Source organism: Anoplophora glabripennis, unplaced genomic scaffold, assembly GCF_000390285.2.
Source record: "Anoplophora glabripennis isolate ALB-LARVAE unplaced genomic scaffold, Agla_2.0 scaffold104, whole genome shotgun sequence".
NCBI lineage: Eukaryota > Metazoa > Arthropoda > Insecta > Coleoptera > Cerambycidae > Anoplophora > Anoplophora glabripennis.
The window spans coordinates 1,023,310-1,034,776 of record NW_019416210.1 but is presented as its reverse complement, the minus strand read 5'-3'; the positions used below and the strand labels follow the sequence as shown (position 1 = coordinate 1,034,776).

The 11,467-nt window shown below is 30.6% G+C and overlaps 1 protein-coding gene across 1 annotated transcript; it reads right to left on the bottom strand.

Annotated features, from left to right (window-relative positions):
- Positions 1-675: 675 nt before the first annotated feature.
- On the bottom strand, positions 676-6,729 carry LOC108904822 (ejaculatory bulb-specific protein 3-like). The gene is made up of 2 exons (XM_018707498.1): positions 6,503-6,729; positions 676-937 (listed from the first exon to the last, which is right to left on the bottom strand). Exons 1-2 carry the CDS (start codon positions 6,681-6,683, stop codon positions 735-737), a joined length of 384 nt encoding a protein of 127 aa, XP_018563014.1. The 5' UTR covers positions 6,684-6,729; the 3' UTR covers positions 676-734.
- Between the last annotated feature and the right edge of the window lie 4,738 nt (positions 6,730-11,467).

Genomic DNA, 11,467 nt, shown 5'->3' with positions numbered 1-11,467 from the left:
ATGCTGCAATGAAATATATTTATAGGGTCACATACGATGTTATAAATAGGATAAAATCTAACTAAAGAAGAGGATTTCTGTATATTAATCTGAACTGAAAGGAGTGAGAAAATTTTATGTGAAACTTGAAGGTAGGTATCTGAGAAGAATCAACTAACACTTCTTTATGATTCTCTAGGGACCTAAATGAAAATCTATGCAGATCTTTATGAAGATATCCTATTATAAGATAGACCCTATTTTCCCAGAGGTAAAGAAATTTGGGAAAACGACTGAGTCCTCCGTATACTACTGATATGTATATATATACTAAACCATGGAGAATTTAAGGGGGGTAAGCCAAGATCTTTGATAAAAATTCTAGTAACATTTTTTTTATGATGGACTGGACTGACACTATTAGTATACCTCACCACATAGTTTTTTAATAATTATAGTTTTTAAGTAAAGATTTTTCTTAAATTTTTTCCTTTGCAATATGAACAGATAGATTTCAACCTTGCATTTTCATAGATAAATAAGAAAAACAGTAATTTTTTTTTTTTCGTTTATGAGCAGTCATTTTAATATTATCGGGTGTATTAAACGTGATTATTGAAATAACATGTAAGTCCTACTAATACTGAAAATTGTCTGGACAAGATTAAAAACATGTCGCAAAATAATACACATACATTTATTTTCAAGAGATAATTTTATTTGTCGACAAATTTTAAAATAAAAGGTTCTCAAATCTACTTTGGTAGTTGAATACCCTTCTTTTCAGCTTCTTCCTGGTATGCTTTTCTGTAAGAGCCCTCTGGATCGTAGATGGCTTCGAGTTTCTTCCACCAATCTGGCTTGTTATCGATTAAGTGACGGATCACCTTCTCTGCGCCGCGCTTTTGATTTTCATTGCACTGGGAACATTTCGTTTTGAGGGCATCAGGAAGAATGTCTGAAAATGGTTACCAATAACAGTTAGAGCAAATTTTTCGATGTGTGGTTAATTAGTGCGTTCAATAACAATGTTAACCAATTTTTTTTTTACAACTGTAAACTTAGAAATAGGTTAACGTAAGAGAAAGAAAGGAAAAATATTGAGAATGAGGCACATGGCTTTTCGCTAAACAAATTTTTCTGCGCAATCACTTGGAGCCCTGTAACACTTGTCGTACTTGATTTACGTTAAATTTAAATCAACAATTTTAATTTTGTTATGCTGATGGCTGTGATGTTTATAATATGCTTGCTTCCGGCGTTTTTAATATAATGTAATTATTTAAGTATTGGTATCATTTTTCATTGCAGAAAAAAGACAGGATGATGAATGCCTAGAAGTCGAGATGAATTTATTTCAAGGCACCGTTTCGCAATAAAGGATAAGCAGTGTTTGGGGCAATGGCTCAGTTTGACTATCTCTCTAGTTGATGAGATTTTCCAGGTTTATACATAACTTGGAAAATCTAATCAACAAGAGAGATAGAGATATACTGCTTTATACTTATTTTCTATAATTTCCTGTTCACTTGTATTGTTTTATCATCAGAAAAAAATAAATATTGAGTGATGGGAACTAAAGAAAGCGAAAGTAGATAAAACCCTTAATATGCTTCCTTTAAATACATTAAAACACAATTACATATTTACATAAAGATGTATTTAATTATGGACTATTCTATTATTTATATATTCTCTGCTTTGTATTGGTTGCAATTTTGTTTGAAATTTTTGTTTGGACGTTTATCTACAGGGTCGGAAAGTCCCCATGGTTCATCGGCCGTTACGTGAGAGCGATAAAGTAAGTTATAGAAATCCGTGCGATAGAGAAAGATGGCCATAATGGAGGCGTCTAATAGTCACCGCCCATTTCGCCCTTCCACAAATAAGATCCACTTCTTGGGCGGAGACTATTAGACTCCTTCATTATAGCCATCTTTCTCTATCGCACGGATTTCTATGACATTCTTTATCGCTCTCACGTAACGGCCGATGAACCATGGGGACTTTCCGACCCTGTATATGTTGCGGTTACAAAATGTAGCTCATGCTCTAATCCTACACTTTGTCACTACACACTCGCTTTCACCGTCGAAATAAAATTACTTGAACAACAAATGTCATCATTTTTATCAATAACGATATTATTACAAATCTATAGAAGTTTTATCATACGTATTATCAAAATAGATTACAGTTTTGTCAGAAGAAATTCTGCTTTTCTTGACAAATCACGAGTGTAATCTTTATGTATTTTTTACTTGAATAAACTTCGACAGCGAAGCTGAAGTGTTTAATCTTCAGTAAAATGAGAAAAACAGTTTGACAAGACCTTTATGTCAATGATATTTGACAAGAATATTTCCGGACTTGTCATATTTAATTTAATATTTAAAAATTCATTCAGTTACCTGGTAATAGACAGGAAACCTTTATCGAGCGATTCTAGATTATATAAACCACAACAAAGCCAAGGCAAGCTGGATAGTTTAGGAAAGACAAACAAATGTTGTAAAACATTGTTGTGTTGCATATAACTTTTTTAAGTTAGTGATTACCAGTTTGTGGTGTATATTTATGCATAACAGATGAGTTATGTTTTACAGTTAATGTAGTCATAGATAATAATATTTTTCCTTTATGACTATAACATAGTATGCTTTATGTACGATTTGTAGTTTCCTCTTTTACAATATGACTGAATCGTGGTCAAATAACATAATCAATTAACCAATTTCAGTGTCCAGTTTGAAATCATGATCAGGAAACCACAGCTAAAACAAAACGCTGTTCATAAGACATTAGATCTTTTAATTTTCCACCTAGTGCTCTATTTATTTCAACTGAATCAGTTAAAATTGAAACATTATCTTATGAAAGAATGTTAAAACGATGACTTATTTTAAAAATAATAAAACACAAAATTACATCTAAGAATAGAAAATTTAGTCGTTTAGAAAAATATACTGCGTATTGTTTAATTCCATTTGTCATTTTCACAAATAAATCAATTAGGGTATTTTACTTATTTAGGTATTAACAAAGTGTTATCTTCTCTTCTCAAAAAGTGATAAAATGGTAGTTTCCAACATTGAAGTAGGAAAAGCAGGTACAAGCCACATGACCGTTAAACTTAGGCAACACAACATTGCAGAGCTAGTACTGGTAATGAAAGATCCCTAAATCTTGGTAATATTAATCATTGATTAACAATCAACAATGACAATTCGTTACGTCAACGCTCGAGATAATGTGATCGCTGATTGGTTGAATAAAATCTTAGGAAAAATTGCACTAATCTCCAGCCGCTGAAACAGATTGTTGTGTTTCAATGATGTATTATTGATCTTATTGTTTTAATATTTTTAATTTTACTGAAATTTAATCGCCAACGCGAAGAAAATAAAATTACTGTTTAAACAAAATTACTGGTCACGTGGCATGTAATCATTTATGAAGGCTCCGTATTTTTGTACATCCGTTAGATATTATTGATGTTTTTTTTCAATTTCCTTAATGTTCCAAATCAAATTACAATTTTTATTTCAAATTAATATTTTGTAACCAATATCTGTTTGGTTTTCAACTAACTTTGGGAAGTTCCGATTTCAGCAAGGAGTCTTGATATTTAGAGAATTTCATTTTTTTTCTACACATAACAAACACTTAGAATCTTTTTCATGCACGCATGAATAGCTTTATGTAAAAATTGCTAATCTATTACTTTCTCCTTTTTTCAATGAAAATTATTGTTCTGAAAAAGTTCGATAATTTTTTTTTTCTAAAGAATGTATTTCATCTGGAATTGGAGTTATAATTTTTCCACTCATACAGGGTGTCTGGAAATTAATGCAACAAAATTTGGTCATAGATTCTTAAGACAAATTTAGGGGACCCGTACTTTTTCATTTTTCCAAGTGGCCCCCTCTTTTGGAGTTACAGCCCCCTGAAATCTGCCCCTAACAATAGTCTTTTTTATATCTCAGAACCCTGTTGTATGAGAATCACTAAATTTGGTACACAGGGATTTTCTAACATGTAGAATCTGGTAGTGCTACGCTTTTTGGTGGGGAACCCCTTAAGACACTATTTCGTGGGCCTCCTTGTCTTTGGAACCAAAAAAATTTGGTCGCAAATTTGAATTTCTTAATAATTATTAGTTAGCTAGAAAGCCATTGATTTTAGAAACATTTTAGTCCCTCGATATTTTTTCGTAAAACGCAATGTTTTTGAGAAAAATGGCGAATCACGATATGCATTCGATCACATTTTGACATTTTTCTCGAAAACATTGCGTTTTACGAAAAAAAGTATCAAGAGACAAAAATGTTTCTAAATTTAATGGCTTTCTAGCGGACTAATAATTTTTAAGAAATTTAAATATGCGACCAAATTTTTTTGGCTCCAAAGACAAGGGGGCCCACGAAACATTGTCTTAAGGGGGTTCCCCGCCAAAAAGCGTAGCACCATCAGATTCCACATGTCATAAAACTCCTGTGCACCAAATTTAGTGATTCTCGTACAACAGGGTTTTGAGATATAAAAAATACGGGTCCCCTAAATTTGTCTTAAGAATCTGGCACCAACTGTTGCATTAATTTCGGGACACCCTGTATATAGTTTCTTGTTCAATTTTATGAAAAATGAAATATAGAATTATAATTTATACTGTCAAGCAAAATCACTTTATTTTAGCTTTTCAAATTTTTTAGGTCAGAAACATGTTTCTTTGAAATTAAGTTAATTGATGTGTAGAAAAATGTATGCGAATTAGATTAATGTTTTAATTAAGAAATCATAAATTTTACATTTTTTTTTAAATTTAAAAACCAAAGACAGAATTTTCAGCTTAAGAGAGAAAAATGCCACTTTCATATCGTATTAGCTCTCAGAAAATCTTTATTTTCACATATACAGGGTGTAGCGCTTAACTGTGATACAAGCCTGCAGCTTCTTTATTTTTTGACCGGTTTCAAATATTTTTTCTAGAATGTAGGGTAAAAAAACTCTATCTAACTGTGATACTGCTGTTTTTATTAACGCAATACACGGCCAACTAGGACATCATGGAGTGCTTGCCTGAAGATGTATCGAATTTGACGAAACTTCGTGATAAGACGTTTTGAGGGATGTTGAATGAGAATACGTGATCTGTTGACTGCTAATACCAATTAGCTGTTTTGACGTCAAAAAATCGCGTCCTAATTGGCCGTCTATTGCATTAATAAAAACAGCAGTATCATAGTTTTTTTACCCTACATTCTAAAAAAAATGTATGTGCAGAAAAATAATAACTTGCTGTGTATCAGTTTGTTTTTAATGGAATTGAATTTAAAAATCTACAGGGTATCCGGAAACGAATGGAACAAAATCAAGAAGTTGTTTTTTTGAATAAAATTAAAATTTCGATCAAATCGTTATTTTGCTATCTAAAAGAACAGACTTTAAAAAAAACGTATTTATTTCACTGTTTTTTTTTAATGATAAAAATAATTAATCAGATGAACATCTAGAACATGAAGGTTTCTAATTTTTTGTTTTCTGTTTGTAGGCAAATATCTTTAGAAATTTCTCTTTATTTGACATTGAAAAGATATACCTACTTGTAGCTAATTTGCTGTTAAAAGTGGATTTTAATTTTCAACTGATAAATTTTTACAGGCAATGTAATCTAATTAAACTTGACTTTATTATAGAACTTATATTTCTATTCACATTTAACTTGGAACTTTTGGATGTGATATAATATAAAATATTTAATATAGCTACGCTTGTGTATTTTAGCGAACTTTTTTGCAGTAAATAGATTGCCTTTTTAAACGTTAATAAAAATTGGCTTGTTAAGTCTAGCTCTAAAAGTAGGTACATATCGGGTGCCCGGTAAATAATGGATAACTTTTTAACCCTGGATGGGGGACCCTAAGGTCGTTCAGAAAATCGACTTTTGTCTTAGTACAAAGTCCCTTCGTTTTTTAGTTATTTTCGGTTTTTCCGAAATTTCCGTCATAGGTTACTTTATTGGTCACTACGGTCACAAGAGAAGTATTATCTTTCAGTTATTATTTAATTTTATTTAAAAATTACAGTAAATGTTCAAATTGTCTGCTGCCTTCCCTGATGCAGGCTCTGCACCTTCTTATGAATGCATGCCCTTCGGAGCGTTCGTTTGTATCTTCGCTGACTAACGTAAAGTTTAAGTTTAAAATTTTTTTAAACAAGAACTACTATTGCTAGTTAAAAATTCTGATAAGCATCTGATAATAACACAATTCAAGAATATTACTCAAAATAACTGAAAGATGATAATGGCGGAAATTTCGAAAAAAACCGAAATAACTGAAAAACGAAGGGATTTTGAACTAATACAAAAGTAAATTTTCTGAACGATCTTAGGGTTTCCCATCCACGGTTAAAAGGTTATCCATTATCCGGACACCCTGTATAAACATGTTTTTCAAAATGTAAAATGTTATCTACTAAAAATGATATAATGAGCAAAGTAAGTAAAGCAGTTGAATCTTACCCTTCAGTTCCTGTCCATCCTTGGTACACGATTTGGTTCCCTCAAGACACTGGAAATAGGATTTCAAAAGCCTCTCATTGCGGAGAATTTCGTCCAAATCGATGTTGTCGTATTTAGTTGTATATTCAGGCCGAGCGTAAGCAAAGGCGCAAAGAGCAGCAAGAAGCAGAACAACTTTCATGATGAACAACTTCGATACAATTGCTGAAGACGTTTTGAAAAATGCAGACCGATGGGTCGTTTATATTCAGATTTAATTTTGTACGAGAGGGGGTACACAAAAAACAAAACAAGATAACCAGTTCATCAGATGCTGTAATTCTTGTTTACTAAAAATTTCCAACGGCCGTATATTCTATACGGTTTGAACTCATAATTGCTTAGTAACATAAATCATCTGGCTTGAAGACTAAGACGACATTTAGGCCCATTTTGATGTACAGTGTGTCCCAGAAAAGTGCCCTGAAAACGAAAAACTCTTTCTTTTTTTTGTAAATTTCGGGGAGAATGTAATTTTTTATAAAAATTTCCGGTTGTTTTCAAATTCTTAAAAATGTTACTACATTGTTGAATTTATATACAGTGTCCAATTTTTTAAATAATTTAAAAGTAACCACCAGCAAAGTATCTAAATTTTTTGGAATATCGCTAAAAAATATTGTTAGTAATTCCAGGTAGGTTATAAAAATGTGAACTTTCAACTTTTTTATAAAAATGAGAATCAAAAAATTTATCTCTGTATAAATTAAGAAAATAGTAATATTTTTAAGAGAATCAAGAATTTCAATAGAGTGATATTTCCTTCTTAAATTACAAATAAAAAAGTTATTCCTCTTCAGTTACATAATCGTGGGACACACTACATATCTAGTAGGAAATAATGTAAAAGTCAAAGTTTGCACAACTTTATTTATTAAAATTAAAACGGCTACAAAACAAATTCAATATTATATTATATATTAATTATAGTATAATGTATTAATTACAATATAATATATTAATTACAATAATAAACTTAAAGTGCTCGGGAGTTTTCCTGAAATACATAGTGTTAAAAATTTTTTATCTCTTTTACTGACAGCAAAGAATAAATAAAATGGAAAGTGCCTATTGAAGATCTGTATATATTTCATTATCAGAATACAGATATCTTAAAAACTGCAGAAAAGTATACAGGACGTTCAAAAATTAGCAAGCAAACGTTCAACATATAGAAGTAGACAATTTATACTGATTTTCAAAAAAAAAACATTCTATAAAGTGGACTATGGCATACTACTAAAAAAATTATGGCTATGCATAACATATGTTTTATTAAAATTACTTAATTCTTATTTACAAAACAGAATATTCTTAGTAAAATATAGTGGTATGTTCCCCAAAGTTCCAACTTGGGGCCGCTACTATTTCCTTATTTTATTAATAATCTTCCAAATATAATAATTTGTTACGAGTTGGTGTTTATGTTGTATGTAATTGGAGTAAATTTAGAAATATACAATACAGGTGCAGGTAAGATAAGTAACCAAAGAACATTACTACTATTGCGGAGTCATAATAAACATTATAGGATAGTAAATCAGGATCATCGAAAGACATTTAAAAGCAACCAGTTAAAAATTTAATGACGTTTCCCACTAAACATTTTTCAGTTTTTGACATGTTTCAGAAACGTTTCCATTTTTCTTGAAACGTTTCATAAAAAATCCATGCAACGTTCTGGTAACGTTCTAGAAGCCCAAGATGTCCTCCCCAAAATACGTTTCCAATGAAACGTTTCAAAAAATTGGTTTCAGTAACATTCTTTTTATGTTCCATTTATGCCCTCGATATTTTTGTTTTACGTTTCAGTATATTTTCAGAAATGTTTGAGTAACATAATAATTTTATTACCATATTGTTCTCATAATGCTCTCAACTTTAGATCATTTTCATTTCAAAAGCGTTTTTGAAATAGTATAAATAGTGTGAGTATTTTTTTAAATATCTCTAATACTCCTTTGTGATATTTTTATTTGTATTGTGAATGACTTAATTCGAACTAAAAAAAGTTACATTGTATATTAAAAAAAATAAATATGCTCTTCTAGTTTGGGGATGCGGCAACTTTTACTAAGAATTTCTTTCTTTTTGAGAAGCCACTGAAAAAAGTTTCTAATATGGATTATGAATTTTGCCATTCATCGTACAAATAAAAATATCACAAAACAATATCAGAAGCATTAAAAAAAAGCTACACATTTTATATAGTTCAAATACGCTTCTGAAATGGAAATTTTCTAATGTTGAGACCTTCATGAATATGGTAACAATGACGAACTGATAATTAGAAAAAGTTAGTTATGATTATGAATCTTAAAATGGTAGGTACATGAAAAACAAATAACATTACTGAAAAATAATATAAAGTTATAATTTCTTCTACGCATGGTCAATATTACATATATCCTTTTAATAATAATAAATTATACAGCAGAAATAAGGATACAAAATGATATCTTGACAAAGTAAATATCTGTAGGTATACCTAAACTCTTTTATTTAAGCATGCCTATACACATAAACAAATATAAACATTTGTACAAAATATAAAATAAATGACGTCTATTTCACTTGATTCATCCATATTTCAAATAGTTCTCACTGACTAAGTAGTTGCTCTTCAAATTATATCGAAACGTATAGTAGTTGTTCCATTTTCTTAGTTCTTGTCCCTTGTCCTCTTGTCTGTAATAGGTAGTGGGTATAACTATATTTAGGTAGATGTGACGCAAAATTGGAAATCTCTACACATATCGTTTTAAACATTTTGCATCAATATTCATTATTTTATATGCACCTTACAATAACCACAACTGCACACACTACAAATTATCACATAAAATAGCGTCAAAGTAAAGATGAATAACAACGAAACCAAGCAAACTGACAAACCGCAAACCTAACCTAACATAATACGAATTGAAACGACACACGGGAAACAAATAAACTCGGGCTGTTACGCGCAGTCTACGCAAGTCACGAACATACATTTTTTCTAGACTTGTGTTATAAATATGCTACCACATTTTTTTTCTAATTATGTCTTTGTATAACAAAGGCAAATGAACTAACGCTTGAGAAGGATTGGGATTGAGAGCAAAATTTAACTAATGCTGAATGTTCCATAAGATAAGCAAAAATAGCAAAGGGTTGTTCGTCTGTTATGTTTCCGAGATCGAAAGGGAATGTTTCGAGTAATGTTTCAAACTCTCTTCAATTGTACCGTTTCGGCTATGTTTCACTAAATAAGTTTTCAAGTGCTACATTTCTGTAATGAAACAGAAACGTTTCTAGTTAATGTTTCAAATGTTTAGTAAAACATCTCATTTGCAACGTTTCATTTACGTTTCGTGTTTAGTGGGTTTCTGTCAGTGGAGTCAGTACATTTTAGACACCACTGACATAGATCTTGATTTCCTGAATGAATTTTGTAAATTGTAAACTTCACACAATTTGCCTATATGTATAGGCTCATGAAAATGTAGTACATCCATTGTTTTTCCAACACAATTTTTCCTAAATAGTAATTGGTATGACATTTTGCGTGTACTTAGTTTCTTCCCTCAACGACTAAATTTCTTGCAAATTGATTTTGCTGATAATTTAGAAGACGTACCTCTAAATATGTATTAGACAAGAAATGTGGCTACAACTTGATGGAGTCTCTTCCCATTTTGGATGGCAAGTCAAGGAACAAATTGATGATAATTATGCAGAAATAATATGGATTGGACGATTAACACCCAGACAAATAGTTGCTAGGCAATTGGGTAATGGATTCATTAATAGGTATCCACGTTCACCGGATTTGAAGTCTTAATTAATTTGTATGAGGCACTTTAAAAGAAAAAATCTCTCATCTTCAGTGCCTATTTCGAACTAAGTACTTCTGTCATTTCGGATATTCTTTATTTAAATTACATTAGGTGCTTTGTTTCTGTTATAATGTTTATTAAACACTTTTACAATGAACATATTTATAGTTTTTGTTATACTTATCTGTTTAGCAATTTCCTGTGGTAGGTAATTTATGACCAATATTCAGGTATTAGTCCAACCAAATTACACTTGGAGAAAAAAAAATTGTTACCTGGACTTTTATAAGTGGATATGGTAAAAGGGCTTATAATAAATCTAAAAAAAATAAATGCGTGAGCAGGGGCGGCGGAGGGTTGATTTGGGGGGTTGAAAAGTTATGAAAAATTGTATCATTGGGATTTCTGGCGAAAGTTGAGGTCAAACAAAAAAGTATCTACTATAAAAGTTGTAGATCATGCAAAAATCTACAACTTTTGTAGAGGTCATTTTTTAACATAACCTCAAAATTTCCGAGAAAAATGCGAAAAACACATTTTTTTCTGATTTTTCGTTTATTATTTCTCATTTCCACAAAAATAATTTAATTTTGACGAAACTTTGTAAAAGTATACCTTTTTTTAGATAAAAAATTAAGAAGTTTCTGAGATATTGATTTTTTTCGGCCTGAAACACTTTTTTTTCAAAGAAAAATTCTACTTAAAAAAATTATCGTACAGAGTTCTGTCGGTAATCATTTTTTTCGTTTTGACATGTACTTTTTAGTGAAATAAAAAAAATTGTAATCACAGTTCAAAAACATGCTTAAAAATGCAAAAAAATAAAAAAACCTTTAACTTTAAGTAAACAATTGTTTAAATTTACTGTTGCATATTTCTAATACAAGCGCTGAAGAGCGGAGCTCGCGCTCGAAAATGAAAAGTTAAAGGTTTACCCCACAGGTACGATTTTGTTTTATGTTAATATGTTGAATAATGTACGACTACGGCTAACAGGCGCAAAATGTTAAGTAGCTTAGGATCTAAACGATGAAAATATATATTTTTTTAAATTGTAGGTAATTATGCTGGCTAATCTACCGTAATGGAATATTTTATAAATATACAT